This window comes from Crassostrea angulata, chromosome 10 (assembly GCF_025612915.1).
Source record: "Crassostrea angulata isolate pt1a10 chromosome 10, ASM2561291v2, whole genome shotgun sequence".
Classification (NCBI taxonomy): domain Eukaryota; kingdom Metazoa; phylum Mollusca; class Bivalvia; order Ostreida; family Ostreidae; genus Magallana; species Magallana angulata.
The window spans coordinates 9,352,264-9,378,461 of NC_069120.1; the positions used below are offsets into that span (position 1 = coordinate 9,352,264).

Here is a 26,198-nt window from a genome sequence, read left to right on the forward strand (position 1 = left end):
GTTAACACAATAGTGCAACACATGTACTGCTCTTGAGGTACAAATTGATCTGGTTTAAAAAACTACATTGATTGTGAGAATATGTGTACATTGAAGTACAGATACTTTTTTATGTTCAAACTTTAGGATCCAGATATGGTTTAAAGCCAAACAATTTAAACAGGAAAATATCACAACTTCTTTCCATGCAAGAATACAGATTTGCTCAAAAAACATGGTTGATAATGAAGTTACATTGTCAAAATTAAACAAATTATACAGTAAATGAATTTATCAATTTTGTTTATTAATTTTTCTCAAATGATACAAAAAGATCTGTTGCCAATAGCCAGTATATAGCAGTCGTGGCCATTCTAGATAGACTGATAGCGTTATCAGGCTCAATCATCCTATTTGGCACAAAACAAAACACACTCCTACAATACACACCCAAACACACAACCACACCCGTTCACTACACATCACACAATACACATCACTATACACATCCTCATACAATGTAACACAAAGTTCTTCATCATTTCTTGGCGGCTTTCACTGTATCTTTGGGTTTGTCTGCCGAGATATTTTCCATAACATATTCTTCACTCCTGTGAGAAAATTAAGAGGAGATACAGTGTTTATGTATAATCCCTTGAATAAACAATATTTACATTATCAAGTGTCTTTGCCTGTGATAACACTACGTATCGATTTTGTACTTTATAACTCGTAATACAAATGATGCAAAATTAAGGCGCCAGCGGGGCTTTGTTTATTTATATTTATATATTTAATCGTACGATGGCCTAAAATTATATAAATATAAGTAATAAGGAATAAGTAATATTATGAGGTGATAATTTCGGTCGGGCCGTGATCAAATCTATCATAAAGCCCTTTGGGCTTTATTGGATTTGATCATGCCCCGACCAAAATTATCACCTCATAATACTCAAAGAATGATTCCTTATTCATTATATAAAGCACACTTGTATTTTTTTTCATTAACAGGACAATTATCATTTTCAAGTGAATAAAGGTAATGAGGTATCATATCTAAACAACAGACTTGATTAAATCATAAAGTCAAAAGATCATTAACAGTAATGTAGATTTGGTTACTACTGTACTTTATTTGAAAATATCTTTTTAAAACAAAATAGAAACCGGATGCCCCAGCAATTTTACGTTCTGAGGTTTCAACATGATACAATTCATATCTTGTTTTACCAATTACCGGTTTATTGACCAAATGAAGATATCCCAATAAACCAAAGTCATATGTTAATTTAGCAGATTTTCAAATGTATCATGAAGACATCTATATTGCAGTGTTTGCACCATAGCATCATGCATACTTTCACTTCAGAAAACAGCATAATTTGTTGAAAAGGTTACTAAGGTAGCTCACTACATCAAAAGTTACCTTTTAAGAAGCAACGTAAAAAGATGGCGAGTTAAATGTTTTATGAAATTGTGTATTTCGACTAAGTTGATTGAATATCATCATAGCTCAGTGATTAAAGTATTGGGCTTGAAATCCACCCCAGGCTTTTGATCATATACATGCATACAGAATTAAAATTTAGAAATTCATATTTATATACAAGTTGCTTATTTTTTCACCTACATGTATTTGACATACACTTCTTATAAACCATGCTATCTTTCAAAATCAAGTTGTTTTCTGCTGATTTGAAAACTATTTCAAGGTATTGTGAGCCATCTTAAAGAGATTAAATGTAAAACTCTTTGCATGACTTACAAACTACAGGATAACTGTCTTGAAATCTGAGCAATATTTGGGTTTGGTAAAAAACATGAGGAAGAATCAGCAAGTCTCGTCCTCCAGATTAATTTTTTACTCTTACCAAAATATCACTTGAATTACAAAACAGTTACTATGTATCCTATATATTTACAGTCAAAAAGCCTGCAGTCAATGTTATGCAAAACGGTTTCTTTAGTGAGCTAAAATATGCAGACAAGGGGTGTATTCGTTTGGTCAATTTGGAGAGCTGCAAGAGTAATCCTCATTTATTCGTTTGAAGTGTGGAGATCTCTGATAGATCTCCATTGTCTACTTTCTAAATAGCATGTAGATGCTGGAGATATCCTGAACCAGTTCTGGAGGTAGCAAACTACCGGTAATACACCAAAGTCTATAAACTCACCAATCAAACAGTTTTGGGAAGGCCTGAATTTCTTCTGCTGTGTACTCATCTAACCGTTTGGGAACCTTTTGTATCTGTTGGATCTGATCACACACATTGCCAAGGATTTCTGGGGGGACCTCCTAAATCATTAAAAGGTACAGCATTAAATAAGAATTTTAAACAAAATTTGTAGCAACAAAAATATCTTCCCATTTCCTTATTTTCTGTTGTTGATTTAAGCTGTTTTCAAATTACTAGTGATACATCAAGTTTCGTATAAGTTAAAAAGTGATTGAAACTTTCAGTTTATTAACAGTGAAATTGTTTTTATTGTTTAAACCTTGTGTAATCAAAATTACTAAAGGGTACTCATTGATAATTACCAGCAAATACTTACCACACTGAAATCCAGAGTGGATCATTTAGTTTGATTTTAAATTGGCTACTTTATCAATTTCAAATTCCTATTCTGCCTGAGAAAGAGGTGAACAAGTTGAATCAGGAGCAATGTAGAATTGGAAGGAAAGCAATCGCCACCAACACAATTCAAAAAGTTGGAAAATAAAGATCTGTTTACCTCATCAGGATAAATATGAAGTCGTCTCATATATTTCCTCCTCAACAGAAATCCAGGCATATTACTATACACTGCTTTCTCTATCATCTGAAAAGTAATTGTACTTTACTATAACACTTGTATATGAAAGTAACTCAATACCAAACAAACCCTTCATTATACCTATTTCAGTTTTAATTGACTGTAATCAGCTTACAATTATATCAGCTGATGTTTTGCAATGCTTATGATTCATTACTGAATAACTTAAAATATTGATATCTGAGGCTATACCATGGTAGGTTCCATTGAATGTAGTCTCCATGCTGGAGTTCTTGAAAAGCCTTTTGCATACCTAAACAAATGAGAAAGAATGGTGAGTTCTCTGTTTAAATATAGATCAAGGACAAAGAGCTTATACAATGTTATATTTCCTCATTTAACATGTTCACTTTTATTGTAGCTTTTACTAAAGGCAGTCTCCTTTTATACTAACCCTGTGTGATAACTAAAGGTAAAAGTTCGCCACAGCTCCTCTCTCATCGCAATGTGTCGTGAATTTATAACTACTACATGGTCTCCAACATCAGCTAAAGACGGTAAATTTATATCAAATAGATTATTATGATAAAAAGCAGAAACATTAAAAAAATCTTCATTTGTAAAATGAAAATGTCACAAATATCTGTGTTCAGGAATTTGGATAATATCAATATCTTAAAAAAACTTTTATAACAGAAATTGTATCCAAGATTGATCATTCTTTGAATTAAAATCCAGTTTTGTGATTTATTTAGTATTTACTGTATTTGTACATATATATTTGTATATATATATTTCACAAAAGAGATCTTATTTGTATTTCAGATAAACATAACACTTAACCTTTTAAATAAATTGTGTTCACATTGATTGACTTAAGGTTAAGATCTAGTAAATGAAAGGTGCCTACAGGTTCATAAAATTTAAGACATAAATTCTTTCATTGATGTTTCATAACAATAGCTTTGTTTGATAGGGTGTACCAGGGCTAAAATTTTTGGTAAACACAATGAAACATCATGTTTTAAACTGTCATTTTCAATGAAATATGAAGGAATTGAGGAACAAATTTCAGAGTTTTGTCAATATTTGACTAATAAAATTTATCTAGAATGCTTACAGTATTAGGGCTGGGACAATACTCTACTTAGCCGATTCGATACCTATCACTATACACGAGATGCAATACGATACATATCACAATACATTGCAACTAAATGAAAACATGAATAAGGGTTTAAAATTTATTCAATCTGTCGATGTATTTTCACATGTCCAAAGTTATTTTATTTTATTTAAAATGAGCGTTGCACAATTTACAAATTACTTAGGTCTCGTATACACTACTTTTTCCTAAACAAGTAATCCAAAAGTTATCCACACTCCAGATTTAGCTTCCTAACAGTTCTGACAACTTTACGAGGTATTCGGCCATCTTTGTACTTTCATACTAGGCGCGCGGACTAAAAATAGCTGATATATGAAGCTACGATATTTTTAGAAAATAAAAAAAGGTCGCTTAGGTATCATTGTATTAATGGTATATGTATCCAAATATCATCAAAATGAATACTGTGATGCACCGGTGCATCGGTGGATCGTCCCATCTCTATACAGTATCCCCAAAAACATAATATAAAACAAGCTCTTGACCTCCTTTTTAAAATGATGTCAAATTGAAAATAGGTATTGGGATTACTTTTCCCATGATTTAACATAGAATGTCTAAAGCCGTAAAGTACAGAAAACAGATTCTTCAAACCAATTTTGACGTCATAATGGTTCAAGCACTAATTATATTTACTAAAATTATATCAACTCAGTTTGCTTCACACTTGGAAACCGTGTAAACACTGTTATTTCATGTGCACATTCATCTTTTCTGGAAAGAGGCTGAGAATACTATATCAAATTACTGTATTCTTACACAGAGCATGGTATATTGGTTTGTGCTGCCCTTGTAGATATCCTGCAATAATTCTTGCTGACCTGAAGGGGCACTGATATTTTGCATCATACAGCCACCAAATTCGAGACATTGTAGACCATTGCTGAAACATTGAAAATATCAACAGTGGTTACACAAAAGCCAAAAAATCCGCAAAAATCTTTGTAGCAATTTTGACCAACTTTATTTTCTTAATAAATTAGCACATCATACTTACTACAACTCTGTTGTGTGCCATTTCTGAGATTTTCTTGCAATTTGTTTAATAATTGTCACTTTACCAAGGACTCCTACATGCTGTTTCCGGTTTTGCTTATTTTGAGAGCTTGTACAACAAATGATTCGTAAATTGTGTGTATCCATGTTGAGAAACCCAGACTTAAAAACGATATATAAAATAAAACAGTGTCTTACTTTCTTGAACCAAATTTGAATAAGCCCAATTTTCAATAATTGCCGGATTTGGAGGGGGGGGGGGGGGGCAAATAAAGGACATTGACAAACGGCGTTATATATTCCACACTTGGAGCAATCAGGTGTCCCTGGAGCAATAAAAATGAACTTTTTTCAAATGTTGCTAAAATATTTATGGTTGGCTAATGTATATGTTAATCTATAAATAGCACGATGTGTGTCAACAACGTGCTTCCATTCTGTTAACACGAGAGGTATATGTTTCCAAATTAATTAAGCCATGCGACGTTTTTTGCCTTATTCTTGACCATTTATTGTTCTAATATGCAAATTTTTGGTATGAATTGGTCTAGACTCCATTCAAAAAGAATTTTAATAAAAGGATGCATTTTCATTCCTCTTCATTATCGACTTATTAAACTGGACTCATTATGGGTCAAAATTCATATTTTTTACAAAAACTTCTAACTTTATTTATAATTGTGAAACTATAAAAGTTATTTACACAGCTTGTTTAAAAGTATCAACGTTGCTCAGTGTGATAGGCAGAGGACTGTAGAAATTACTTCTCAAATGAGAGGGTGTTCGAATCATGGTGGGCGTGTTCCTTTTGATTAATGCGCTTTTACTTCCTCTTAGGTAATTAACCCATATTTCAAATTTTTCATATTATAGAATTATTTAAGGAAATTCTTAAAACTCTTCAGATAACGACCATGCAAAATATAGGATAATGTTCTTAACCTGTAAAAATCATGTCAACAACAGCGCTAGCACAGTCAGATACTGTTTAAGGTCAAGTTGTAATGTTAAATAGAAAAAAACATAGAACTGAAACTAAGTACATGTATTAATATAAATATATGTTTGTTGATGTTCAGGTAATATACATGTACTGGTGCACACCTTCTAATGTATATTTTCTCTATGAGATATGTACGTTAAAATCAAAATACTTGCACTGGCTTAACATTTTCAAATTTTACATTATTTGCCCCCAAAATACGTTTTTAAAAAAGGATAACTGCACTTAAGGACATGCGATATTTGCGAGAAAATAAACTTTTAAAAAAAGATGTTTTCTTTTATTTGCAGAAATGGACAACATCTAAACTGCAACTTTACGCAATTGCGTTAAATAAAAGTATGTTGTTACCAAGTACGAATTTGTTTTCATAGGTGGGGGTCTTCACGATTTCTTCAGTCTCCATACGATAATGAGGACACCAACTTTTATATTGACTTCATACATAGTCAGCGCATGTTTGTCTATTGTTCTCCGTTTAACTGTAGTTGTATATTTGCATTATCAATGTTATACCAAAGGAAGATTAATAGACAAACATGCGCTCATGGTTTAAATGAAAAAAAAACCCTGTGTCCTCTTACTTTCGCTTTCCCAGCGGATGCATGTTGAATATTATAATTTACCACGTGATTTCTCAAAATTTTGTGAATACAAAATTCTATCATGTGACGTCTCAGGTACATGTAACATGTTATGTGCTAACTAGGACAATGTTTTCGAACACGTTAAGTTGTCACGCATTGATTTAAAGTCCTCTGTACTAACATGGGCATGGTCTAATTGTTGAAACGATAGTAAATAGTATACTTGTACCATCTAGAATAAATAGGGTTATGGTGAAAGAGTGATCACATAGATTTTATACACGGCATTGTTATTCATGCTAGCCTAATTGTAGTACAATTCTGTTGAGGACAGGAACTCTAAAATTACCTAAAGCAAAGCAATTTATAAAAGTCTGTTTAAATTTTGTTTTAGGTATTTTTTGGGCTGATTATATATTTTAGATCAGATAAAAATAATGTCATAAAATGTATATCTAAAATTATAAAAATGTAAAGACCTTTCAAAAGGGGTGTTTAATTAAAAAAAAAAATTCTTCGCGTTTTGTACTTCTATCTTTGAATTATGATATGCCTTTTAGAAAGGGCGAATATAATAGTTTTGTTGGTTGGTTTTTTTTTTTTTTGGGGGGGGGGGCATTTCAGCAAAATTACGCTTTTTAAGCTCACCAGAGCTGAAAGCTCAAGTGAGCTTTTCTGATCACATTTTGTCTGTCGTCCGTCTGTCTGTACGTCTGTAAACTTTCCACATGTTCAACATCTTCTCCAGAACTACTGAACCAATTTCAACCAAACTTTGCACAAAGCATCCTTAGGTAAAGAGGGATTCAAAGTTGTGAAAATGAAGGATCACGTTCATTTTTCAAGGGGAGATAATTATGAAGTATTGAAAAATTTTGAGAAATTTTCAAGAACCATTTGACCAGGAAAACTGAAACTTGTGTGGCCCACAATGGGGGGTCGAACTTTTACATAGGAATATATTGACTAATTCATGACCCCCGGAGGTAGGGGTGGGTCACAATGGGGGGGGGGGGTTGAACTTATAAATAGGAATGTATAGTGTAAATCTTTAAAAAAAATCTTCTTTTCAGAAACTACTCAGCCAGGAAAGCTGAAACTTGTGTGTAAGCATCCTCAGGTAGTGTAGATTCAAAGTTGTGAAAATCATGACCCCCGGGGGTAGGATGGGTCCACAATGGGGATGTATTGAACTTTTACATAAGAATATACAGAGTAAATTTTTAAAAATCTTCTTCTTAGAAACTAATTAGCCGGGAAAGCTGAAACTTATGTAAAGCATCTTCAGGTAGTGTAAATTCAAAGTTGTGAAAATCATGACCCCCAGGTGAGGGGTGGGGCCACAATGGGGTCGAACTTTTACATAGGAATACATAGAATCAAAGAGAATCAAAAGGAAACCAATTGGCCAGAAAAACTGAAACTTGTATGGAAGCATTCCCAGGTAGGGTAGATTCAAGGTTTAATTGTTCAAATCATGATCATCGTTGGTATGATTTGGTCACAACGGGGGGGGGGGGGGGGGGGGGGGGGGGGGGATGAACATAGGAATACAAGGATCAAAAACTTTAAAAAGAAATCTTTGTCCAAAAACAATTTGCCTAAAAAGCTGTAACTTTACCGAAAACAACCTCAGTTAATATAGATTCAAATTATTTCAAATCAAAATCTTGAGGAGTTTAGGGTGGGGTCACATTGGGGATCCAATTTTACAAAGGAAAATATTTAAATCATTCACAAAAACTGACATGTTATGTTATGAAAGGTGATATGACTATAAAATCATCCTGTTAAAATAGGGACTTGATTTAAAACATAAGAATATATAGGGTGGAATAAATGGATTTTCATTTATACATGATCTACATGTATTATACTACATTGTCCAGATAGTTTGTATTATGACTCCATTGAGCAGATTTTATCATACCTTTTGTTCCTCAAGTGAGTGATGTGGCCCGTGGGCCTCTTGTCTTTACGTTATTATGCCTAAAGGGAAGGTGCAATTATGCTCTTCTCGGGTTATTTATTAAGCCATTTATTTTATTTTACTGCTATTTGAATAATACTAATGTGCTTACATACTGATCTTTATGGCATGCTAAATTCACAAATATTAGTTAAACATAGTATCACAGTCAATAAACTGTAGTTTACGAACAGAAAACTAAGTTTGGCGAAAAAAGGAAAATCAATAACTATTAAATATGGCCATCAAAGAGCATCTGCTCCAAAAACTTAAACTGCTAAAAAAAAAACTTAGCCTGCGCCAGTATCCCAAACCAATGGCTTAGGTTCAGCATTCGATCAAGCCCCCCCCCCCCCCCCCCAAGTGCTTAAGTATCAAAAGGTGCACCATCCATGCAAATTTTTTGAAAAAAGGGAACTGTAGTAACTTCGATACGGCTATCAAAGGGCACCTGCTCAAAAACTTTAACCTGCTCCACAAACCTTAACGTCCTCCAGCATCTGAAATTCATGGCAGAGATTCAAGCCTCTCAAGTGCATAAGAATAAATTGAGGCACCATCCATGCAATTTTTTTTAAGGAAAGGACCAGCAGTACCTTACATATGGTTATCAAAGGACACCTGCTCCAAAAACTTAAACCTGCTCCAAAAACTTAACCTTTTCCAGCTTCTGAAAATAAAGACATAGATTCAGCATCCAAGTCTTTTAAGTCACTTGCAAGTTTGGTGCAGATAGAACAACTTCGATGCAGAACCTGCACCAAAAACTTTAACCAGGTCCTAAAGCCGAAACTGAACCTGGAGGTATAGCATAAGCTCCCCCCAACTTCGTGTCAGTGAGCTAAAAATTGTAAAAAAAAAAAATATGTATATAGCTGCTTTTATGGATGAATGGGCAAACCCCTTAAGGTCATTCAAACCTTGCTTTAGTCAATGGTCAATTTGACTTAGATTCACCATCAAAACCACATCTTTTCATAACTGATTGTGGCATGATACTCTAAACCATATATCATTTAACTGATTATTTCATGATACTATATATGAAGAGTAGATTGTGCAAGTGCAAAATTAAATAATATACTTTTTCCCTCTAATTATCTCTCTTTGTAAGAGGGCCTTACCCTTCATTTCACAAAAAGCCATACAAGGATGATCATTTGTTTTGGGTATTAAGATAAATTTGTGAAAATCAAGTTATCCTAACTATGACAATATTCAAGTAGATGAAGGATATAAGCTTGGATGAGAAAAGCTAACTCGAGCTTTTGGCTCAGGTGAGCTGAAAACATTTCTATGTCAGAAAATAACAAAGATTTTTAAAATTTTTTATTTACAGTCTATTTACAAATATCACAGGTTTTTAACAATGTCAGATACAGATTTCACTGATACTCAGATAACCATGAGTCTCCTTATTCCTCCGACTTGAAATCTTCTTCTCAATGGCATTAGTCCACTCTGTCCACCACTGAAATACACAAAATACATCTCATCTCACTTTTTAATCATTATAAACTCATCATCAGTCTCCCTTCTCTCTCCTTTTACCTTTGTAACAACTTTCATCATGGGTTTTAAGCAATTCACATGATTTTGAAAATATTGACAACACATAAACATAAATGGCATTAATTTAACGCAAGTACAAATCAATTCGGTACATATTTTTATTTTTGATATTTATCTTAACTTTATGCATGGCCATCAACTTCAAGCTGAGTAAATTACAATCTACATCAGCTTGCACACTTGTTATTAAAAAAAAAATAACCCCCTATTCAAAGTTATATTGATTAAAATACATGCATGCTTACGTTTTGGAATGTTGACTTTATTGGACACCAAAACATCAGCTTGGACGTGTGTCATTGTCATGTAAAGTCCTTCAGGATTGGACTAAAAGGCAGGAAAAAGTTATATCAATAACGGAAAATATTGTAGATGTAGAATATTCAGCTTCAAAAATTAATATTTGAAGGAAATTCATATTTCACCAATTTTTGTAGATCTTATTTGGCTCACACATTAACCTTGAATAAATCGTATACATGTTCATAATTTTCATTGGCTCATTTCACATACCATGAATAAATCGTAAAGATTATCTCCCATTGCCTCCTTTACATGCTCATCAACAATTGGAAAAGTTCGACATAAATACTGTGAAAAGAGAAATAATTTTCAGTTGAACTGCTGTATCTTAATAACTGATGTCTTGAATTCCATGTATAAGTCAAAAAGAAAAGGAAATCCAGACCGGACAGATTTCTTTTGTTTTTCAATACATCTCCCATTGATCATCATAATCATACTTTGAATTTTGTTAGTTAGACACACCAGTTTCTTAATAGCAAGGCTTAAAAGAGTAAATATTGATTTCAGAATCAAGAAATTTTAAAAACTCATCAGATTTTGTTGTTTAATTGTTGAAATAGATTGTTATTCAATGCTGAATGGTTTACCTCCAAGGAAATACTTGACTGTCGCTGACTGTCTGCATAATCCATATTACCCATGGAGTACAGGAGATTATGGGTCACTCTCAACTGCAATATAGTGTTCACCATTTTAACGAATGAATTCCAGAGTTGAAATTGATTTCAAAATTTTTAATAATCAATGTGAAGTCAAAAGCGTACTACAATTGGTGTACATGAGTTATTTTATCATTACAGGCACCTGAATTTGTACTTATGGCAGGTTTTTTTTTTACTTACTTGGATAAGTTTTTCTGCAATTTCATTAGATTCTCTTGATAAAATGCTGAAAACACAACCAAACAGCACTTGTGAATAGGCCTCAAAGTCGTAATTATAGTAACTGTCAATTTTTTACTTTACAACCTGTGTCAATTTTAAGTAACTTTTACTTACCCAATGGTTTTAGCAGCTGCAGCTTGCTGCACAAATACTGGTAAAGGTGCATTTATTTTGGGAACATCTGGATCTATAAAAAATGAAAAATCGACCAAATTATTTACTGATTTGAATTACCCTAGTTAAGATTAATTGTACACAAGTTACTCCCCTTATACATGACAATTCACATAAATATTTGAAATAATTTGCTTTTAAAAAGGAGAAAAGTAGTGTATCATTAAAATCCAAGAGTCTCTGCATAGCTGGCTCCTAATGTTCATGAATGCTTGCAGATCTCATAAAGAATATGTATATCTATGTACCCGTAATAATTTATGTGTATCAGTATATTGTCATAATCTGTTTGAATCAGTGTATGTTAACCGCAATTAGATTATAAAACGTAAATGCATTAAACGCTCCAATCCTCTAGCCATGAATTACTCTCACTAGTCTAATTATTTGAGTTTTAAATGAACAACAAAATATCTTCTTTCTATGTAACCACAGCCTGATGGGAGATGATTATATACATCTTGACCATGAATTGCGACAATCAAAGTTGTGTTTTGTATTGCATATCTGATCAATTGGTTTCTTTTCTTCTTAAAAGACATTTCGAATTTTCCTTTCATTTTTCTTTAGGTCAGGAAAAATAATGTTTAGTATACCTTCTAGAATCTCTGGACGTTTGACAATTTCCTCCTTGGAAGGCCTCAGGAGAGAGACCAGTTTCTGTAGGATTGTTTCTGATACCTCATACTCCATCAGTTCTTTAATCAACTCAATGGCTAAAACATATAATACATGTATCTTATTTTATTCCACTACAAAAATTTTACTTCTTATATACATGTATATGTGATACTGAATGATTCAAAGCATAATGTTTAATTGACAAATGATTAATGATACCTTGTGTACATACAAAGGAACTTTTGCCACACTTATTGATAATTTTGCACTATTTGATCTCTGACAATTTCAATGAGTATTAAAATGGAGCCTTTTAAGAATGTCAGAAATATCAATCTTTTTCAATACAACCTTTTTAATTTAAGTGTGATTGGTTGGAAATAAAACCATTTTAACAAGAGCTTGGACTTTCGGTAGGATGTAACTATCTAGTTTGCTCATCAAAACAAGCTCTCATTAAATATTGACTTCCTTTCTTCTAATTCACTAAGAGAAGCTCATTAATATTCATAGACTGTCAAAACCAGAAAGTTGTTTGCCAAGATCTGCTCTGTTATATAAAATTGATGACAATGAAGGAAACAAACAAAAAAAACGATGAAATTAAAATATCAAAATTGGTTTTTTTTTAAAGGTACAGTATGCAAGGTCTCAAATATTATAATGAGAATTAATTAGCAGAATCTTCTTTAAAAATGCCTATTACCTTCAAACTGCACCTCAAGATGTAATGTTTTTAGAAGATTCAACAGCGGTTCTACAATGTTTGGATTGGCATTCTTTACCACTGGCTGCATTTGTGAAAACAAAAATTAGAGCAATTGAAATGTATTCTCTTTAAAAACTAATTAACATAAGAAATTTCAAATAAGGATATACATGAATATAATACTATAGTATATTTCATGGAAATATATATACCTGAATGACGCGCAGAGATTGTGCTGCCATCTGCTGGGCTTTGGGAGAACTACAGGGCAAGAGAGCGATCAGACCCTTGTAAACTTGGACTTCAAATTTGGGATTTCCTTGTGCCAGCATCAGCAAGATGTTTCTGCAAGCATCTTGTGTTTCTTCAGACTTTGATTTTGCTAAGCACTCTGCAACTGCTCGGATGCCTATAAATGATTTGATTTCATATACAGAATTAACAGTTTTGTTTTTTGATCATCAGAATTTAACATTGATAAAATTTATACCCATTATTAATTTAACTAAGGATTCTTTAAGCTCAACAGGCAATGAAATATTAAATAGGAACTGTAGTGAAACTCTTTTGCTTTTTATTCTCAGTGGAATATAAATCTTACGTATTAATGTGGGAAACAGTAAAATACAATATTTATAACTGTTAAAAGAAAGTTGGTAAACATGGTGATGACATTTAAAATCCCATTTATTTCATAATTTGATAATGGCATTTTACATTTTCATAAATCAAAAATCTTGCTGTCACCGTCACTATAAGAATTCTGAATAAATACCTCAATTAATTTAAATTACTATGGAAAATTACATAATTTCTTGTACTCTTTAATTTTTTGAATATGCATTTTCAGGAAATTTATTACTGATTTTTTATGCATAAAAATGAATTCATTCATTCCTCCTGAGAATTTAATTTACCTATTTTTCAAAAAAGTACAATTGTCATTATAAGGAGCTGGGCTATAAATGATTGTCATATTCTTTAAGTGGTCATTGGGAAAGAATGCAATTGCTCTTATGTTTTACTGATAGTTTTATCATTTATTTATTAATTAATAATATTGAAGAGTTCAAGATGCAGGTACATGATTACAAAAATGCTCTTTAGTTGTCAGAAGTCTGTAAAGCATACTGTATACAGAAAAGTATTTGCCTTTTTTTTTGTCACTTTCGTCCTCGTTGTCACCGGACAAATTTAAAAATGGACAAATTCAGCTGTCTTAAATTATCTCTCTTTAAAATAAACTGTGTCTGGGCGAATTCAAGACGGCGTGAAACTGGTAGCAAGTGTAGAAGGGCAAAAATTACACAGCTGTGTGAAAATAACCATGTGCACAGTAATTTCATGTACATGAAGCTGTGTTATCTGTGATTTTGCTCCAAATGTAATATATACATCACATGTACCTACCATAACTCTCACACACCAATGTAATATATACATCACATGTACCTACCATAACTCTCACACACCAATGTAATATATACATCACATGTACCTACCATAACTCTCACACACCAGCTCCTTGTACTTCCTCCCAGCATTAGCTATACAGATAAGACAGTTCAGAGCCTGGAGTTTGTCCACCTCCTTTGCTTGTTTTAATCCAATAATCTCTAACAGAGTGAGGACTCCCCCAACTTCTAAGAATTCTGCCATGTATTTGTGTCTATAGATATTAAACAGTATTTTAAGTGATCACAATTAAAACAAAATTTCATTGATTATTTAGAAAAGTAACTGTCAATGAAATGATCTTATTCTATATATAAAGAAAAGAATACTTACCCACTTGATGCAGATAAAAATATGGAAATCGCTCTCAGTTGTTCATTTAAACAGGTTCCTATCATGTATCTTTTTATAGTCAAGGAAACTTAACATGCATAAAAATCCCATTCAAATGTGATTTGTGAAAGAGATGGGTTTTATAACTTTATAAGGTATGGCCTAAAGACACCTTAACCTATGGGACGCTTTAGTCCAGACATGTCGACTATCAATGTAATAGAACTATTTTAACAAGACCTTGGACTTTCGGTTGGACTTAGCTATCTATTTCTTGCGTCAAAACAAGTTGAAAATGACGTGGTTTCAAGCGAAATATGCACCGATTGCGTAGTCTTAGCTCAAAAGCCAGACAAATCTTGTTGATTTCAAAGGGCAATGGCTGAGTGGCCAGCAATGAAATAGACAGGCCTATGTCATATTGCTGTTTGACTTATCTACCCAAAGTCCAAGCTCTTGTTAAAATGGTTCTAAGTTCAGGACTGTGGCGTCTTTGGGCCAAAACATCAGTTGGCAGTTGTTGTTAGGCAAAGATGTCTGACATTCAATATATAATGTTCCCTCATTTTCAAGCATTAGTATAGGAATATGAATGTGATTTGTCCCATTTGCACAAAATTAAATATTAAATAAAAAAATTAAGTTAACTATATGTATGTAGCTAGGGCATGCAAAATTGCATAGATCATGGAAATATGTTACTCAACATCGAAAGGATACGTCAGTCTAAGCCACGCTGTGAGTCTTGTAAGAAACAAACTAGCGGCCTGTGCAAATTCTTGTTCCAACTCTGGTCCAGTTTTATGTTGATTTTGTGCAACGAAATCCTGTAGAATTTTTTGTCTAACGACTTTACTACCTTTATCCCATTCTTGGAGTAGTCCCATTATCTTAGATATTGCGGATTGTTGCTTTGCTGACCCCATCTTTTGTTTCTTCACAAAGTAAAAGCTACGACACTTCGAATTTGGATAATAAACGTGTGAAAATTGTTTACATGTTGCTAATCGCCATTATTCGGCTCAATTTAGTATCTTATATTTCATTGGTTGATTCGGCATAAAACAACCAATCATCAAAAAGTTTACATGTTGATGAATTATTTAGCGGACGAAAACATGGAGGACGACGATATTGAATACGACATTACTTTTCCTTCCCCCGGTGTAGGGATAGATGACAGCGATGAAGAACTTGATGAATACGTTATCGAAGGAGAATCAAAAGAACCTGTTGTATTCCTAATAGGATGGGCGGGATGCCAACCTAAACACCTTGCAAAATACTGCAAGATTTACGAAAAAAGGTGAGAGATTCTGCACTGATGAGTATCTCAAGTCATTTTTATACATAACTATTTTATGTGGATGTCTAATTTGCATAGATAACGTTCGCCAATCGCTTTTTGATTAAAACATATTTCACCTGCACGGCTTCTGTAAAGAGTTGTAAGTATGCTTACTTGTAACCTTCAACTTTCAATGATAGGAAGGAAATGAGTAACTTTTGTATACACATGCACTTTGTTTCCAGGCATAAAATTGAATGCATTAAACATGTGAAAGCAAGACTAAGGCGGGCCTTATGTAATTTTAGACAAACAAGTTCAGTTTTTGATAAATCCATAATTATTTTAATTTAACATGAACTAAAGTATTTGTAATGAATTATTAATTTACTGGTTGAAGATCAATGCACCCAAAATATGTTTTATTCTCAGTGTATTGTTATGTCGTTTTTTGATATGATTTTATGTGTTAACAAAATGTCGCAACAATGCAATCAAGAGAAATGCACTTGGTGAGAATTGGTCTAAAGCCAGTATAGTTGAAAAAATGGTTCTGTTAGTGACGTACTGATGTTATAAGTCAAAATATTTTAGCCAAGCTGAAATTTTTTGAAATTACAGTTCTATAGTATACCCCAAGTTATTGCTTCCATCACCTTTAAATGATTTTTCATAAAAATACGCATACCTGTGAAAGAAATACAGTATGAAATCGATAAAAGGGAAAATATCCAAGATATCTTCATTGACTTATTTTCATTTTTCACTCATTAAAGTTCACAGGAACGAAAACAAATTTCTTATAGAGATTTATAATGGGAAATGTATACATCTTTTTACCACTCAGAACTCACTCGGAATACCTTGCACAATTTTTCAACATAATCATCTAGCTGGGCTATTTCATGACTGATGCAATGCAAATTCCCTGTAGACTCTCTATTTTGGGGTGTGTATTGAAGCCTGAAGTGGAAGAGGGGGCGTTTTAAAACAGATAATCTGGACATTTTTTTTATAAGTGGATTTGCGCTCAAAGGTATTTATGATTACCAAAATATCAAGCGAAAAGTGGACTCCTGTATGAAGTTTGAGGTGGAATCCGCCTGGAATATAGGTGGATTCTGGCAGGAATCTGCAAATTCTGGGCGTATTTGGGGTGGAGACGGAATTTCGAAAAGTTACACCTTGTTAGAAGAGGCGGTTTCCAGGCATCATTTGGCAAGTTCAAATTTTCCTGGCGTAAAATACCATGAAAATTGAAACAAAATTCTGCCTGGAAATTTAAGCAGGAGTAAAATCCTCTGATTGGTCAATATTAATTGATGTGTTAGGTTCATTTCAGTAAGGTTAAGTTTGAATTCAGTCAGGTAAGAGGGAAGGTGGTGTGAACGCAATGGTTAACACAGACAGGCTTTTTACATTTATAATGTCCTTGCTGGATTATACAATATATGCTGGTATGTTAGATGATCAGATTGATACCTATTCTAGTAAATTTGAATGTACATGAAATTGTATTGTTACTGCAATTTGTATTTCACTTAAAAGATTTACAGTTTCTTGAACAAGTTCTTAGGTGTGAGGCACTGAGATTTAATGTAGAGTACATTGTATGGTATTTAGTTGTGTATGATTCAGAATTTGGTTTCAGAGTAAACTTTAAGAGCATTTCAAAACTTCATCATGTTCTTTGGAAAGTAGTGTACACTCATGACAGTATTTGAAAATCCTAGATGGAAAAGAAATAGCTATTCAGGTCTGTAGGTCACTTGATATTGCACAATAGATAGGACTTTCCAGGCGTAAACCTTTCCAGGCGTAATTTCATTTCCTAGGCGGAATTTTTCCAGGCGGAATTTTATTTTTCCAGGTGTAGCTCATTTACATTTTTCGCCTCATATTCCTGCCCAATTCCGCCCGTTTTCCGCTTGGTTTACGCCTGGAGCCTCTACATCACCTTATATGTAGAGAGATAAACTGACGCCTCCTTCTCTATATTAAACCACAATTCCCCCTATATTCCAAGCGGAACATTTCGTACAGGGGTGGAAGCAAAATCTTGGGACAGAGTATACCTGTTATGACTACATGTATTAAATTATGAATGTACTTTTCCTCATGAATGACTTGTGCAGATCAATAAAATACCAGGAGCAACGTATACCAGTTCTTTATATTCTGGATAATTTTGTTAATACAATATTTTGTTTTTATTTTAAAGATGCATCACTATCCAGTACATACCCCCAACAGATGTATCATACATTAATCCAAAATTGATGACCAGTCTTGCGACTAAGCTACTTGATCTGATCAAAGACTTTAATCTGGAGGCCAATCCAATCTTTTTTCACATCTTCAGCAACAATGGGAGCTTCATGTACACTGAAATCACAAAAGTCTTGACTTCACCCGGAAATAAGTACAAAAACCTGCAGGTGAAGGGGGTCATCATAGACAGTGCTCCAGGCAAAAGGAGGGTTCTGCGGGCTGCATGGGCATTTGCCATAGCATCTGGACAGAGAGGATTTGCGCGTTATGTAGCATATATTGGAATGATATTTTATCTTCTTTTTCTCCGTGTATGTCTGTACTTCAAAATGTTTTTCCAAGCTTCTGGTTCGGCCAATCCCCATGGTGTTTATGAGGACATTATGGAGGACAAAACTCGTTGGCCTCAGCTTTTTATTTTCTCCAACGCCGACAAAATCATACCGCCATCAGATATCATTGAGATAGCTGAATATCGCAAGGAGGAATTGGGGGTCTTGGTTGAGACTTTACAGTACGAGGATTCTGATCATGTTGCTCACTTCAAAGATCACCCAGAAAGCTACACAGTACAATGTAATGCATTCCTAGACACATGCCTTAAGCTGGGCAGTGACATTGATTGCCTTGAAGATGTGGATCAGTGATTGACAGTGAACATATGTTAAATACTGGTTACTTTTCTTTCCTTTTTTTATTGTTATTTAGATATGTGCATAAATTTGTATGTTATATTACTATTGCAGTTTGTTTATAATTAGGTTAGTCTTTTATATGATAGTTTATCTTAGTGTTTTGGGGTCTTTGAGGTACAGAGTGACTTAAAAATGGCTTTAGATTTTAGTTCATGAGGAATGATAGAGATATTTGTCTAGGTAGTTAGTATGGCACTTAAGGCTTGTTAATACATTGTATATGTCCAAATGTCTTTCTGTTTAATATTAAGATAAAAGAATTCAATAATTCAGTTATGATCAATGATGAGACTAAAGAAGTAAATGATTTGTAAGAAAAAGTATGGATGGATGCACCCCCTTCTGTGTTTTTCAGTTTTCGTGATTTTGTTTTTAGAGGACAAAAAACTAGACAGTGTTGTTTGTAAAGTGTTTTGTGATGTACATTTACATATATACAGATTGTTCTAAATTTTTCTTTGTATTTTTTTCTCTTTGATGTAGAATGTTAGATAGTTGGTAGTAACAGTTCAAGTACAAGCTCAACCTCAGTATAAACTAATGCATTTATCCTCAACACTTAATGATTATAAAAATGTATGGTTAGTATATTTATCATATTATCAACATTATACAATTACATGTATTGCTGTTTTTGAGGTCAATATGATGAGTTAGCTACCCTAAAAGTACAATATTCACCTCGCCTCTGGCTGGGTGAATATTGTACTTCGAGGGTAGCTAAATCATCATATTGATTGTAAAAACAGCAATAAATTTTTTATTATATGATTCAGCGACGAATTGATAAGACGTATATTTAATGAGTGTTATCAAGCAATGTTCAAGTTTGAAGCCATTGCCTAACAAATTGAGAAACACGATGTTTCAATGGACGATCTATTTTTAGTCCAATGTAGAGAAAATCAAATGTTATATTGACCTCCTGGGTCACGTGCAGGTGAATTTAATGTTCTGTTTTCGAGATAGTTAGATTTTAGCCAATCAGAGAGCTAGGAATTAATCAATCATATAATAAAAAGTATTAAGAGTGTACATTGATTTAAGGTATAAATGCTGACCAGATTTTTGGGGGGTCTGTTAAGGAGTACTTAACTTTATTAGGTGCTAATATGTTTTTACTGTGTGTTAATGCTAGTTTTATCTACATGCTGTATAATCATTTCCCAAATGAAGCATGTGGATATTTGATATCAACTGGATATTTGAGTGCTGTCCATTGTTAAGTTTAAGGCATTCAACCATTTTCTCAAGTCCTCAACACAAAAATGCAATTACAAAGTGATACAAGGCCCTGTTGTTGTACACATATAATAAAAAAATAAATGCCTATGATAATTTCATGCTACATGCATGATAAAGATTTGATGATGATTAGATACTGCTAAGAAATGGTGTAGAAATTTTTTTTGGGGGGGGGGGGGGGGGGGTTAGAGGTACTTGAACCCTAATAATCTTTCTTGTAATCATTTCAAACAAGAAAGTTTTGTTTGTACAATGTATTGGGATGTAAGGTAGATGTTGGACTGTATGGATGATTTTAATTACGAATGTATAAAACTAAAAAAAATGTTATCAAGAGTACACACAATGAAATGTTTGTGAAAATGTTGCTTATGCTTGACTGTTTGTCATTGGAGAATCCTAGTTGTCCGTATGTTTGTTACAGAGTTTTATTAAATTGGCTGACCAGACAGAGTGTACATGTACTGGTGGATAGTTTATAAGGAGAAGTTGCATTCATTGCTGTTTGTGTTATGGCTTTATAATTAAGAAAAATAAAACTTTAAAATGATTCAGCATCTGTTCCTCTGTATTATAGGGAAGAATTCAACAGGTATGGCATTTATATGACTGTAATCTGGGTGGAACTTAACACGCTTATATTTTGCTGGATCTGCCTTTGTTATTTCCCTATAACACAAATTTTTTTTTATTCAGTATAAAATAAAAAATAAAGCATAAAATAAGGTCGGTAACGACTGTAAGTACATGTATGTTGATATATCAAAACTAAATTACAACGTGTAAAATAAGCATGAATTAAATTTAAAAATAATAAATCTTTTAACATGTTTATAACAACATGAATTGTAAAAAATACAACTTTTTGATGAATTAATGAAACAACACTGTTGATGAAATATACAATGAATATATATACATGTATATATATGAACATGTAACTGAAAGGTAAGTTATGGGGCAATTTCTTTAAGTCAAACAGGACAAAAAAAAAACATGCATGTAGCTATAATAGATGTTTATCATCAAAAACACCGTATTCAATTTCATCTGGATAGAATACAAATTGAAAATCGATACTAACAACAAAGAACATCAAAAAGGCACTAAATATGTAGAGGAACATAGTACATGTCCCTAGACTTGGAGTTAAAATAATTAATCAGGTAAAAGTAAAATGTTCACTGATCGGTTAGAGGGATAGGGAATTTGGCAAGTACTTGCTTGGGCTTGCACCTAGCGAACTAATGACAAAATCAAGGTCTAAGGTTACACAAAACAACAATAAAACAAAATATCTTGACCCTTGAATGTATATATACATGTAGTATAATACATTTATACATATTAAAAATGTTGTGCTTTTAGTACCTTATATTCTACAGAACACCTTTTTTTCTAATTTAACAAAGAGAATGTAATATGTTTCATCATCGCTCGGAGCTGGTCCACTGTTTAAACAAAGCCTCATCTCTCTTAGAGTTAAACGATGGAATGAAGTCAATTTGAACTATTTCACTGAAGCCCTCCCCCTTTGTGGGCTCACTGTATCCTTTCTTGTAGACATTGTAGCCCACTTCAGGAATTCTCCTCACTTCTCCATCGGTCTGATTTTGACGGACATAATTCATATGCTTGGCAAGTTCAAGTGGTGTATTCATAACAAAACATCGACATGGAATTCCTGTAAAAAAAAGAAATAATCAAAATCATCTCTCTATTTTCATCATTTCATGTAATCTCAGCAAGATCCATCGAGACTGAAAATTTTCAGTCTCGACGAATCTCGCTGAGATTACATTCCATGCTCTGTTTATATGGTGAGTATGACAGGATATGACTTGTCTTGGTTTACCTTGTTTCTGTGCTAACTGAATGAAGGATTTTCTGGCTTCTACTTTTGGATTTGTGTTGTCAACCACCACGCTTTTTCCATTTGAAAGTTGTTCCTTGCAGACCTGCACATACAATATTTTTTTTAATTCTTGCTTAAGGAAGTAAAAATATAAGACCTAGACTCACTACCCACATGTTTTACCAACGAGCAAAAAGAGACAAAATCCAGTTTATACATGTACAGCAAAATCTCTTGTACATGTAGAACATTAATTTACTGATAAGACATTGATTAATGAGAATAACGCCATATCTCACCTTTAAGCACTTTTCCGCAGTTCCTAAGGTGTCCCTGTTCACTGCAATGTACCCATGAGGTTCAAAATACGTCTTTCTGAATGTGCTCTTCCCTGATGCTGGACAACCGACCATTATTACTAATTCTTGATTCTGTAATAACAAGGAAAATGTCTAGACTAAAATACACCACTCTAGTTGTCGTCGCTAGCCAACAATTCAGTTTGTTTACTCTCATCTCATCCAAGCCAAGATGGACTCTAGTCTTTCCCAACATTTTGTGTAATGTGATATGGAAGAATAAATCACAAGGAATACCTTTGATATAAAATCCTTGCTCCCTGGGAGTGGTTTTGGGGTTTTCATATATTTGAGTGGGTCTGGAGACCCCCAACTAAATGGGGCTGGTTTCTCTCCCAGAAAAAACTCCTCCGGTGTGGCAAAATCTGAAAATGTAGATTTCTAGCTCTTACATATCCGGTCATTGACAAAACAATCACTTTATGGTAAATTCATGTTCAAGTTGAGACATCTTACCTATTCCAATATTGGCGGCAAACATGCGGTCACTACAGGAGAAGTCCTTTGGTTTGTCCGGGGCCCAATTCTTGGCTCGACCAGCTGCATCCCCCACATATTTACACTTCTTTAGGTCAACCTGTGAAGTCCACGCAACATACAGTCAACTTCTTATGAGACTTTGATCAATAAAATGTTAAAATTGTTGAGAAGTTTAGTATATGCATCATACAGTAAGCTAGCTAAATAACTTAAATTTCATTGTACGAAATGCTGTTAAAACAGAACACACACCTTCACTCTTCCATTTGCATTTTTTACAAAGAAGTCCCACATGTTCGTACTTGGTTTTCTATAGTGGTTGCTCCCAGTGCAAACAAAACACTGCAAAAAATAAAAACAAAATGAAAAAACAAAATGAAAATATAGAGAAAATTGGATATACTTGTCAAATTTCATTGACAGAGAGGCATATCTCTTTGAACTAGTGATAATTTCAGGTAATCTCAATATGTCAAAGGTCCCAGGTCCACAAGTGACCATGCTATGTAATTGGGACCTTGACACTGTGAGGGTAATGAGGTGGTCACTATTCAGGCCTCACCAGCACTGGAATCCCAAGCTCCGCTATCATGTCTTCCACCTTCTTGGTGATGTCCTCAGCCTTGGTTTTGAGCTTCTCTATGCCTGCCTGGTTTGTGAAGAAGACCACCCGGTAGCCCTGGGTGTTCAGGTCCCTCAGCTTCTGGGGGACACAGTCGTCCCACCACTCCCAGTCACTGGGCCCTGTTTACAATGTACATAGGGATATGAACATACAAGTGTATACATCAACATAGTTTTGTGTCTATACGCATTATACATATGTACAGGCATACAAACATTACAAGTGTACATAGTACACATTACAAACAGCATCCAGTACATGTATAAGATAGTGTGCATGAATGTTTTCAAGACAGATTAATCAACGAGAAAGTTGAAGATATATTTTTATCTTACAACGAACCTTACTTTGTGTCATAATTTGATTTGATTTGTGTATTTTACATATTGTACATGGGTAAATGTCCAGCTCTGTTCAGTAAAAATGTCTTTGTTTTCCTATTTTTTATAATTAATGCTTTTTGACCCTATCGATGCTCCACTGTGTTTATGGGTTCTTCATCAGTTGAGAGGAGAATTTAAATTTAAATATGAAAATAGGGTTTTCCTATTACATCCTGTTTTTGGTGTGTGTTTATTGGTCCATTAAAACTGTCTATAAAAGTGTAAAATTCACACTTTTTCCACAAAAGAGACGTACTTTAGACCCAGTCTTTTCTGCTCATATGACATTTATCGGGTACGTTCAAACCCCTCCTAGAAATAAACACTCAATACCTACTTAAATTCTGTTTAGCAGGAATAAAATTTAAGATTCTTATAGGTTATACAAATATAGATTTTATTAATTTATACCTTGTGCAAATTTTTTGCCGCTGGCTGTTTTGATCACCGTGAAGTCGATATCAAACCCTACCACCTTCTCTGAGCCCGGGAGAGATGGCGAGGTCAGGGCCATCAGTGGACACACCCCCTTACTGACCTCCCCGTGATGGGACCACCTCAAGCCGTCACTCAGGTCCGTCTCCCCCCGGGCTCTCTTGGCCTTGGTGGCCGCCTCCATGGCTGCTTTTCTCTTGGTTCCCATCGTTCGTTTGCTCATGATGAATGTCAGTCTGTTTACAAACAATTCTTTTATACCCAACAGGTAGACTGGACGTATGCTATATATAAACATTAGATATATATGCTGTACACCCGGACATGCGTTAACATGAAATATCAATGAATTTAAATCGAGTTATCTTTCTTTTGTCAGTAGAAGTATGTTTCAGACATGAATCGCTGCAGACTGGCAATTCAGTATGTCACTGTACCCATGTTCTGTTTCACAAGCATATAAATCTGTATAATAAAAATGCATTTACTTATATATATATATATATATATATAGAGAGAGAGAGAGAGAGAGAGAGAGAGAGAGAGAGAGAGAGAGAGAGAGAGAGAAATAAAGCCTTGGTACAGCAAAAAATACTTAAATAAATAAAACAGAATTTATTTATTAATTTGGACTGTCGCATTCTGTTTTATTTACTTAACCCTCTAGTGCCCCATGTAGCATATATGCTACATGGACTTGGATAATATGCTTAATGATAATTATTGTATATAATAAATTATTCCCTTTGGTTTGAACTCTCCACTATCATATTAGCAAAGTTTAGTTTTGGATTTTAACCTAACTCTACGTCACATGACTTGTTTACCCTATCAAACATGGCTGCCTCCATGAAGAACATAACACTGTACAGAGCCAGAGTTTCCTCAGTCAATTTCTAGAGTACATAGTGAGTATTTGTAAGAACACTTAAAAAATATCTTTCAAAAGGATCAAATAATTGAATGGAGTATGAAAAATCCCTAAAATAATACATAACTGAATGCAAAAATTTATTTGAAATGATGTGTTGCATATGTGATACATCGGGAATTTATTTTTTTGTATATTATATGATACACCGGGCATTTACAGAAAATACAGCTCATTTAAATTTTGGGCAATTTACACATTGCAAATAACTTGAATATTGAAAAATAAACAGTTGTTTGTGATGTGTATTGTTATGTACAGTAAATACTACACAATTTATTTCGAAAGATTGTTTTTATTTTTTGCTTATCAATGAATAATATTAAGGTGAATCTATGTATCACATATGAAACATTGGGCATTAAACACTTGCTTTACAGTTAAATAAAACACAAACTATCCTGATATCAATATACAGGTTTTGCATTAATAATTCTGTATTTTGCAAATAAATCATTCATTTCTACTTTGGATGTTTATTTGTAATGTTATTTATTTTCTTATCAGTGAATGTGAATCATCTGACTCATGATTGTGAGACTTTATATCAACTAAAAAAATCAAAAGCCTTCCTCTGTTCATGAATGTGATTCTGACTCCTAATATTTACACCCCCCCCCCCCCTTGGAAGCAGCTTACACCAAGGAGAGAAATAGTATAAAAATCATAGTGATCCTCCTCTCAGGGAATTGAATTTATGTGAAATAACTGAAGATGCAGACCATTTAGATGTACTACATGTACCTCAGCTGCAAAACCAGGAATGGAATTGCTCAAACCAGCAGTACAAAGACCCATACACTGATTTTAAGGGGAAAACCTGAGGAAGCTCCTCCTGATAGATTTCTTACTCCACTCCAATTTTCAAACTCATGGTTCCTGACCATACGATTTCAAATACTAGTATATCTGACGCAATGCAGAAAAATTCCGTCCCCCTTTAGCCTTTTGTTTCATATCTAGGGCAGTAGGTGCAGGTTGAAGGATGATTTTTATTACTGTCAGGTGTAATGCACCATTTTGGTTTAATTAATTGTAAGCTTATAGATGTTGAATGACCGATCGGGAGATTGAGAAGGTCAAAAAATAATTAACCAATGAGTTTTAAGTAGAAATTT

At 33.7% G+C, this 26,198-nt stretch overlaps 4 protein-coding genes across 4 annotated transcripts; 1 reads left to right on the top strand and 3 right to left on the bottom strand.

The window, feature by feature from the left end:
* Window positions 1–265: 265 nt before the first annotated feature.
* LOC128166293 (39S ribosomal protein L13, mitochondrial-like) lies at window positions 266–5,014 on the bottom strand. The gene is made up of 7 exons (XM_052831378.1): window positions 4,902–5,014; window positions 4,664–4,787; window positions 3,191–3,284; window positions 2,989–3,049; window positions 2,716–2,802; window positions 2,157–2,278; window positions 266–590 (listed from the first exon to the last, which is right to left on the bottom strand). The coding sequence occupies exons 1-7, from the start codon at window positions 4,920–4,922 to the stop codon at window positions 518–520; spliced, it is 582 nt and encodes a 193-aa protein (XP_052687338.1). The 5' UTR covers window positions 4,923–5,014; the 3' UTR covers window positions 266–517.
* A 4,757-nt stretch (window positions 5,015–9,771) lies between these two features.
* On the bottom strand, window positions 9,772–15,547 carry LOC128166711 (armadillo-like helical domain containing protein 1). The gene is made up of 12 exons (XM_052832029.1): window positions 15,234–15,547; window positions 14,514–14,582; window positions 14,228–14,394; window positions 12,938–13,134; window positions 12,723–12,807; window positions 11,992–12,111; window positions 11,336–11,408; window positions 11,180–11,225; window positions 10,925–11,008; window positions 10,545–10,622; window positions 10,277–10,358; window positions 9,772–9,930 (listed from the first exon to the last, which is right to left on the bottom strand). The coding sequence occupies exons 1-12, from the start codon at window positions 15,437–15,439 to the stop codon at window positions 9,911–9,913; spliced, it is 1,227 nt and encodes a 408-aa protein (XP_052687989.1). The 5' UTR covers window positions 15,440–15,547; the 3' UTR covers window positions 9,772–9,910.
* Window positions 15,548–15,586: 39 nt separating this feature from the next.
* On the top strand, window positions 15,587–19,221 carry LOC128166712 (transmembrane protein 53-like). Its single transcript, XM_052832030.1, has 2 exons — window positions 15,587–15,819; window positions 18,023–19,221. Exons 1-2 carry the CDS (start codon window positions 15,602–15,604, stop codon window positions 18,717–18,719), a joined length of 915 nt encoding a protein of 304 aa, XP_052687990.1. The 5' UTR covers window positions 15,587–15,601; the 3' UTR covers window positions 18,720–19,221.
* Window positions 19,222–20,726: 1,505 nt separating this feature from the next.
* Window positions 20,727–24,478, bottom strand: LOC128166252 (uncharacterized protein F21D5.5-like). The gene is made up of 8 exons (XM_052831285.1): window positions 24,126–24,478; window positions 23,269–23,450; window positions 22,959–23,048; window positions 22,683–22,803; window positions 22,464–22,591; window positions 22,167–22,298; window positions 21,868–21,970; window positions 20,727–21,696 (listed from the first exon to the last, which is right to left on the bottom strand). Exons 1-8 carry the CDS (start codon window positions 24,445–24,447, stop codon window positions 21,443–21,445), a joined length of 1,332 nt encoding a protein of 443 aa, XP_052687245.1. The 5' UTR covers window positions 24,448–24,478; the 3' UTR covers window positions 20,727–21,442.
* Between the last annotated feature and the right edge of the window lie 1,720 nt (window positions 24,479–26,198).